This window comes from Carlito syrichta, unplaced genomic scaffold (assembly GCF_000164805.1).
Source record: "Carlito syrichta isolate Samal-C Ts95f unplaced genomic scaffold, Tarsius_syrichta-2.0.1 Scaffold309823, whole genome shotgun sequence".
NCBI classification, from domain to species: domain Eukaryota; kingdom Metazoa; phylum Chordata; class Mammalia; order Primates; family Tarsiidae; genus Carlito; species Carlito syrichta.
The window spans coordinates 354,837-364,063 of NW_007253919.1; the positions used below are offsets into that span (position 1 = coordinate 354,837).

The following is a 9,227-nucleotide window of genomic DNA, read 5'->3' on the forward strand; positions in this document are numbered from 1 at the left end:
GGGGGCGCGCCGTTTGGCTGAGGATGTCCAGGGCGCCGGCATCACCTCTCACCTCGCTGACTACAAACACGGTCACCCGCACTCCAGTCCTAGAGAGAGGGGGCTTCTGGTGGGACACAGACCCTTGGGAAGGAAATCGAATTTTTTTTTTTTTGAGTTGGAGTCTCACTCTGTAGCCCCGGTTGGAGTGCAGTGGCACGCTCACGGCCACCGCCACCGCCACCGCCACCGCCGCCTCGACCTGCTGGGCTCAGGCAATCCTTCTGCCTCAACCCTCCAAGTAGTTGGAACTGCAGGCACGCGCCACCACGCCCGGCTGGTTTTTTGATTTATTGTAGAGATGAGGTCTCACCAAGTTTCCAGGGCTGGTCTCGAACCCTTCGGCTCAGGCAATCCTCTCGCCTCCATCTCCCAAAGTGCTGGGATTATAGGCGTGAGCCACCGTGCCTGGCCAGGAAATCGAGTCTTAATCTTGTCCCTCTTCGCTCTCGGAGACATCCTTGCAGCGAAGTGACCTGGGATCCAAACCGCTTCCCAAGGCCCCAGCCTCCTTCCTAAACTAAGCCTCAGACACCTCTGCCTCCAGGTGCAGCAGCAGCCCAAATGGGAGGGGTCGAGACCAGGTAGTGGCCTTTAGGAGCTGGGCCGGTAGATGTCCGCCCTAGTCTCCTCCCAGAGGTGCAGGTTTCATAGCAGGTCCAGATAAATACAGGATACCTCTGAACCAATAAAATAGATCTTCCCCATGCCCTTTCAAATAGCAGGGCAGAGCTCAGGCATCTGAAAAGGACAGAGGATTCTGAGGCCTTGTGGTCAGTGGTGGGATGCAAAACAAGAAGTCTCTGCTGCTGAGAGCAGAAATTAGCACAGTCTTTCTGGATGTGGCTTGGCAAGAAGTACTATGATCCTTAAACACTAGTCATAGCTTTTTGAAATTTTCTTAGGAAAATAAGCCAGCAATAGGAATTTATTCACAAGAAGTCAGGTGTGGTGGTTCTCACCCCTAATTCCAGCAGTTTGAGAGGCTGAGGGAAGAGGATTGTCTGAGCCCAGGAGTTAGAGACCAGCCTGGGCAACATGGCGAGACCGCGTCTCTACAATAATTTAATAAATTAGCCAGGCATGGCATGCACCTGTTGTCCCATCTACTAGGAAGGCCAAGGCGAATGAAGGATTGCCTGAGTCCAGGTGGAGGTTAGGGTGACCGTTGAGCATGCCACCGCACTCAAGCCTGAGCAACAGAGTGTGAGACTCCTACTCAAAAAAAAAGAAAAAGATAAAAAAAAGAAGGAATTACTTTGTTAGCCTTACATGATTGGGCATTAGAGATCTCATCTGATTTAAGCAGAAACTTTCAAATCATTTGACAAAATTAAAAATCCCCCCAAAATAATCAGTAATTATCTCAAAACCTAACCAAGCTATGGGGTATAGCTGAATAAATAAAACCCTGTATATTTCTTATCTTTTTGCCTCTTGCAATTTTGTTGTGTGATTCAGGGGCAGAAACAGCCAACCTTTGATCTGTAAATAATTTTACATTCACCAGACACAGTTGTAATATTCTTGCCTGTGGCTACTATATGGCATGTGAATTTCATCGAAAACTTATTTACTTGAGGTTGGACATTGAGACGTGTGCCGAAAAGCTAACAAAAGCTGCAGCGTCTTTGGGCAGAGGCTTGGCAAAGCAGGGATGTTGGTGAGTAACTTGGAGAAGTATGCGCAACCTTGGCACGCCTATTCTTCCCTCTCCAAACCCATTTCCTCTAAAAAGGTGCATGCAACCAACTCAGGAACGAAAACCCACATACTGCATGCTCTCACTTATTAGTGGGAGCTAAGATGTGGGTCCGCAAAGGCATACCGAGTGGTATAATGGATGCCGGAGACTCAGAAGGGGAAAGGGCAGGAAGGTGGTGAGGAATGAAAAATTACCCATCGGGTACAACGCACAGTATTTGGGTGACAAGTACATTAAAAACCCAGACTTCACCACTATACAATTCACCCAGGTAACCAAAAACCACCTGCACGCCAACCACTACTGAAATAAAATAAACCAAAAAACCCATAAAGTCTTCCCCAGGTTCAGTTGGAAAAAAAATTAATAAAATAAAAGCTACAAGCAACTTTCCTTTTTGAACATTTTAATTAGAAAGTTACAAAACACCATGGGTTCTTTATACAAGTTTGGCATTAGAATAATTTAATAAAATGCAAAACGGTAATTAGACATATCATTAGCCATTGTTCCACATCTCATTACCTTTTTAAGACTTAAACCAGAAATTATTTTTTCATTTAAAGCTGCAGAAAAAAATGTAGGCATATCCAACCCTATGTATTAAAAAAATGTAGGCATATCCAACTCTATGTATTAAAAGAAAGGCAGGGCGATCTATGTTAGGGAAATTTTCTGCTTGAATACTTCAAAACAGCTTTGTTTCCAAAATTCTTATTTTAGCCTGAAAGAAAAGAGGCTTTGGAAATGAGAACTGATCTCCAAGGTAAACTAAGAAACACACTGAGGGGTGTGTTTGTGGGTGGGCACAAAGCATGGATCACAGGGGCTATGCCCTTCTAGTGCCAATGACATGCTTGGGATCATAATACAGCTCCATCTGACCTTGGAAGAGACTGCATGATACCTCAAAAGGGGAATGGCGCTAAACAGTCTTCCAGGCGCAACAGATGCCCCTTCCTGCCATCTCTGCTCCCGCATATGCTTGCTTAGCCATGAGGACAATCTGCCTGGACTGCTTGTCATTCTGCAGGCTAGACTGGCCTGCCTTGGCTAGCATCCTCTTTACTCCTTTACTGCTTCTTGTGTCCTTCCTAAAGCTGCTCACTTCATACTGGTGGGCATACTGTTTCTTACTCAAGAAAACCACAAATAGCTGGGCTTCCCGCTAGCCCTGTAAATAAACTTGTGGTTGTCATGCAGTGGGAGCCAATACCAATACCAACACCAACGCCCATCACCTCGTCCTTTTTAGGAAGGGGGAGGGCTGTCAAGGAGGAGAGGGCCAAGTGTTTGGGCTGTTGGGTGAGGGCCAGAGAGAAGAAACCTGTTGTTACAATTCTTCCCCCACTGTTGCCAGAGGGGTTGTGGATGAAACAGCACTTCTGACTTCAGCTTGTCATTCCAGGGGCACAGAAGACAAAAGGCAGGGCAAAGAGACAACCACAGTAGGGCTGGGATGAAGGGCTGCTCAGCTGACAACTGTCTGGTGGACAGAGGGCAGGTGGATGGTCTGACTGTCTCTCAGTGGCCCACCCTCACACATATGCACATGTGGCCCTTGTCCTTGCGCCCTGTCTCCTCCAGTTCTATTAAAGGCCTCAGTTCTGGAAATCAAAGCTCTGAATGGGAAATGGAGATTCCCAGATGTGGAAAGTGCTAGTGATTGGCATGTTTGTCACAAGAAAGCCTGAAAAGAGTAAAAAGTGGGTCACAATAGAAGGGAAGAAATGCACAGTGTATTTCTCAGGTCAAAAGAGGAAAAGTCTTCTGTTGACTAGAGATGGGACTCTTCCCAAGAAGTCTGAACTGACTGTAGTTTTCTCCTGAAATTCAATGCTAAGGCAAACAACAACAACAACAACAACAAAAAGCAACCCCAAAAGTGATTACAGCCTCAGACTTTTCTACAAACTAGTCCCTGACGATTTTGTAGATACTTAGAAAACATGGAATTTGTGTGGAACAAAATTGCAAAGACCTGCTCTTTGTCTGAAAGGGGAAAAAAACACAAGCCCACATGTGTCCACTGGACTCTTTCAGAAATGTCCTAAGATGGCAGATCTCAGAAGACAACAGTGAGGTAGCCATGGTCCTTCCAAGTCTTCAGATATTATCTTCTTAGGATAAGTGTTCCTTATACATTCCTCCCTGGGGCACTGCTGCTACAGGGATTGTGGTCACCACCTGGTTTTGAAACACAAAAATCTTGATTCTTTCAAACACCCAGAGGAAGATAAGCAGGATACTGACATACTGGACCCAGGCAAACTTGATCATCTCCCAGAATCCTGGTTGATAAGTACAGTCAGTTAAGGATTGAGGACCACATGTTTTAGGTGTAAACGGAAAAGAAAATCTAAGATGGAGATGTTTTTGTGAGATGTATCTTAGGAGCTGGGAAAGTATGAAGAGTTGGACCCCCATTGCATACACATTGGTGGAAAGTGACCTGAACTTTGGCAAATCATAAAATCAGCTATATTGATGTGAACAGTTTATACTGAGACTGATCACCAACCTGCTGGATAGGACAGCTATGCTCAACTAGATTGATCATTGACTAGAGACATCCTAAGATGTTACCCTAGCCATTATCAGTCATGGACTGTGCTAAAACCTTCTAGAGTGTACTTACAGTAGCTCTTAAAAGCCCTTGCACGATCGTGCCTGGATAGAACACAACTTGGCCGTTTGCTAAATCTGTGCCTCTGGAATTACAATTCCTAAGATCTCGATTAAAATACTTTCTCTTGTTTGCTGCTCTGAAGGTTTTTTTTGTTTTGTATTAGCTGATATAAGTCAAATTTAAACCGAGGTTTGGGTCAGACAGGAAATGGTAAGAATTCAAATATGCTTAAGATAAAAGGTATAATAATAGTTTATTAGGACATAAATAAGGATGATCCTGATGTACGAGAACTGCCTACAAAGAAATATGAACGGGAAATGAAATTTCCTCCCTGTATGAACAGCAGACACACACGGTCATTTTTTTTCTCATAGTGTAGCCTAAAGTGTCAAAGACACAATCATTTGTGTCAGGCTATGACACTGTAGAGATTTCCAGTCTAAGGCTTCCCACCAACTGTTCCTACTTGGGATAACTGAGCAATTCCTCTTTGGAAACTGAGCTGCCATGGACTCTTTAACAAGAAAGGATATGAGATGACTTCTACAGGGTATCGGATGACAGCATTAATCACAAATGGAGCTTCTGCGGCCCTGCCCACCAGCCAGATGGGATTGGGAACATGGAGGATGGTGGTAACTGCAAAACAATCATTAACCATTAACCAGGATGACCCTTAGACCCTGCTAATTGAGGGCTATAAGGATTCCTTGATTCCCAGAAACTACCCTGGCTTCAGAACTAAAACAGGTCATTCAACAGGAAAGATAAGTTGCATGTACAAAGTTGATTACACATTATTTGCTAAAATACTTGTCAAAAACACTTATATTAAGATACAACAAAAACTTGGAGATAGTTTCTTCTACATTTTCTGAATGGCTAACTGAAGGAATACTGTGCTGCCACTAAAAAGGATGTCAGAGGCTGGGCGCGGTGGCTCATACCTATAAACCTTGCACTTTGGGAGGCCGAGGTGAGAGGATTGCCTGAGCCCATGGGTTTGAGACCAGCTTGGGTATCTTGGCGAGACCTCACCTCTACAAGATATCAAAAAATTAGCCGGGTATGATAACACACACCTGTAGTTCCAGCTACTTGGAAATCTGAAGAGGAAGGATCGAATGAGCCCAGTAGGTCAATGCTGTGGTGGCCCAGATCATGCCACTGCACTCCAGCCTGGGCAACAGAGTGAGACTCCGACTCAAAAAAAAAGATGATAATAATAATAATAATAATATCAGTTAGTACTTTATAGAAATGTGGGGAAACATTTATAGAGTTAAATAAATAAAAATAATTTGGATACCAAAGTGTTTCTACATTATAATAACTGGTATATTTTTAAAACCCCACGAAAGGAAAAAGAGTGAAGAAAATAAAGAAAAATGTTGGTTTGTTGATCAGTGCTTTTTAGTTTATTCTTTTTTTGAGTTGGAGTCTCACTCTGTTGCTCCGGATGGAGTGCAGGGACATGATAATAGCTCACCAAAGCCTCTAACTCCTGGGCTCAAGCAATTTTCCTGTCTCAGCCACCCAAGTACCTGGGACTACAGGTGTGTACCACCATGCCTGGCTAATTTTTTGTGGAGGGGGAGAGGGTTGTAGAGACGAAGGTCTCATTTTGCCTAGGCTGGTCTCAAACACCTGGGCTCAAGTGATCCTTCCACCTCAGCCTCACAAAGTGCTTGTATTGCAGGCATGAGCCACCTCACCTGGATTAGTTTTGTTTTAAAATTTCCTTTATTATTGAAAAATGCTTAGGCCAGCACGGTGGCTCAAGCCTGTAATCCCAGCACTGTGGGAGACTGAGGTGAGAGGACTGCCTGAGTCCAGGGGTTCAATACCAGCCTGGGCAACTTGGTGAGACCTAATCTCTACAATAAATCAAAAAATTAGCCAGGCCTGGTGGTGTAGTTCCAGCTATTTGGGAGGCTGACACAGAAGGATCGCCTGAGCCCAGCAAGTTGAGGCTGTGGTGGCCGTGAGCATGCCACTGCACTTCAGCCTGGGTGACTGAGTGAGATTTCAACTCAAAAAAAAAAAAATGCTGTTAGTGTACTACATAAAAATCAGTAAGCAATCCTGGAATTGCCCGTGCTCCCACTACAAAATGTCTGTGTGTAGTATTCATGGTTTTGTTGCCAAGTAACACATTAGATACCTTTAGAGAGAACCTCAGACCACTAACCAGCCAACATGCTGAGACAAGCACATGTGACAGCCAGAGAGCCTCCTCCTGTAGGGAGTGAGCACTCTGCCTTCCACAGGAAGTGTGGTCACTTCTGCCCTTCTACTGGACTGCTAATGTGGGGAGAGTCACTCTTATTCTCTATTTCTACATGAAAAGTGTGAACAGCAATATGTGTTTGGCTTCTTTTAGAGGTATGGTATGGAGAACGATTCAATTAAGCTTACATATATTATATATATATGTATTTTTTTTTTCCCTGTTGAGGTCTCACTCTGTCACCCAGGTTGGATTGCAGTAGCACAATCATGGCTTACCACAGCCTCAACCTCTTGGAATCAGGTGATCTTTCTGCCTCAGCTTTCTGAGTAGCTAGGATGACAGGTGTGTGCCTCCACGCCAGGCTAATTTTATTTTTCTGTAGAGACAAGATCTCACTATGTTGCCCAGGCTGGACTCCAAGTCCTGGGCTCAAGTGGTTCTCTTGCCTTGACCATCCAGAGTGCTGGGATTATAGGAGTAAATTACCATGCCTGGCCTTAAGCTTATATTTTTTTAAAAAAGAAAATAATCAAGTCAGTTGTGGAATAAATACGGCAATTAATCATCACTAACCTGCTGGACTACAGGTGTGATCGGAGGCTGGGGATGGTCCCAGGTCTGAAGATTAGAACAAGAGGGACAAATCTTGGGTAGCCTGTTTGTTCCCATTATTGAGCCTTCACTAGTTTTGAAATTTTCATCACAACACAAAGGTTCCAGGGCTCTTTGTCTTTGTTGCCCCCTCTAAACCAGAAAGTTCTCGGACATGAGTAGAGGTCAAATGATTCACCCATAACTCACCGTTCCTTTCCTGGTAGGCAGCAATAATATGGGGAAGGTTGTAGTCATAGGCAAAAGGGCTGGTCCCGTTGATCACGGACACCTGGACAACACGGCAGGAGGACGTGGTATGAGCACCTGAGAGGCTTCTCCTCTCTTCTTTCTACCCTCCTGCCCACTCAGGCTGGTCCCACAGACCACCCTCTTGTTTTTTGTGGCTTATTCCAGTATCAATAATCTTTTCTTCAAGGATGAATAAGCTCTCTTGCAACAATTTAAGTCCATTTTTTACTCTCAGTCCTTCCTTCTGTGGGAATGGAAACAAGGGGTCAATATCCACCTTTCACAGATTTTAAAGTTATTTAGAAAATATCCCTCTGTATTCCAATGGGAGAATTTACTATTTTTAATGAACCATATTCCCAACTGTTTTGTCTTTTTCTTGCTCTTCTCTGGATGCTCTCTAATTTCTTTCTTTCTCAAATGTAGAAATGGAAGTAGATAAAATGCAAATAGTAAGCATATAATCCCTTAAAGGAGGAAATGATTTCTTGCCCCATATTACCATGAACATGTACAATGCACTGTATAAACACGGAAACAAAAAGCACCACTGAGTTTATATGTTATAGTTCCTTCCTGCTTCTTTACAACTTATGTTGATTATAGTTAGAGCAATCATAATCCCATGGTATATGTAAGAGTCCTGGTTTATGGCTATCATAACTGATAACATCCCTATTTCACTTTTGAAGGTAATTCAGCCCAACTGACATAGGGCCCTTGTGAAAAAGTTTAGGAGTGAGTGATAAGATGCATGAGGTGAGCTCTAAACTCAGAGAGAAAGTTCCTGGCTTTGTTACTTTCAAGCTTTGGGCCTTTGGGGAAATTACTTAATCCCTGTAGCTCCATTTTCCTCCTGTGCAAAATGAGAGTTCATTCTTTCAACTATTTTTGAGGGCTTTCCTTTTGCCAGACAGTGTTTTAGGCACTGGGTGATTACATAAGATGTCAGTGCTGCTGAGGCAGACAAGTAAACCAAAAACATGTCTTTTGTATGTCAGGTGGTAGGAGGAAAAGTAAGTGTGGCTCAGGGATGATGCAAGGGGAGTGCTATTTTAGAAAGGGTCAGAGAAGGAGTGTGCTCGGGGAAATCTGAACAGGGACCTGAACAGAGTGGTCCAATATGCAAGGTGGGTACCTGGCAGAGGGACTGGCAAGTGCAAAAGCCCTGAGGTGGGAGCTGCTTCCTGGGTTCCAGGAAGAGTAAAATAGCCAGGGTGGCTGGAATGGAGCAAAGGGGACAGTGGTGGGACAAGTGACTGGAGAGCTGGAAAATGACACAAATGTAGGCATCTCAGAGGTCACGGAGATGATTAACGGAGATGATATATGTAAACCTCTTCACTCAGGACTGGCATATGTCACGTGTTCAATAAACTATTGCTGATATGATTTTTTTTCTTTTTTTGAGTCGAAGTCTCACTGTTGCCCAGGTTGGAGTGCAGTGGCACGCTCACAGCCACCACAGCCTCAACTTGTGGGGGTCAGGCGATCCTTCTACCTCAGCCTTCCAAGTAGCTGGAACTACAGGCATGCGCCACCACACCAAGCTAGTTTATTTATTTATTTATTGTAGAGATGAGGTCTTGCCAAGTTGCCCAGGTTGGTCTCAAACCCCTGGACTCAGGCAATCATCTCATCTCCACCTCCCAAAGTGCTGGGATTACAGGCATGAGCCACCATACCCGGCTGCTATGAGTTTTGAAATGTTTTACTTGAACATTTTTTTTTTTTTTTGAGTCGGGGTCTCACTCGGTCGCCCAGACTGGAGTGCT

At 44.2% G+C, this 9,227-nt stretch overlaps 1 protein-coding gene across 1 annotated transcript in view; it reads right to left on the reverse strand.

Annotated features, from left to right (window-relative positions):
- Positions 1-3,752: 3,752 nt before the first annotated feature.
- The window catches only part of TMEM231 (transmembrane protein 231), a 16,879-nt gene continuing 11,404 nt past the window's right edge, over positions 3,753-9,227 (reverse strand). The window contains exons 5-7 of the mRNA XM_008067915.2: positions 7,411-7,492; positions 4,910-5,015; positions 3,753-4,046 (exon numbers count right to left, since the gene is read on the reverse strand). Coding sequence (XP_008066106.1) covers positions 3,866-4,046; positions 4,910-5,015; positions 7,411-7,492 — 369 coding nt within the window. The 3' untranslated portion in view covers positions 3,753-3,865. The remainder of the gene's footprint in view (positions 4,047-4,909; positions 5,016-7,410; positions 7,493-9,227) is intronic.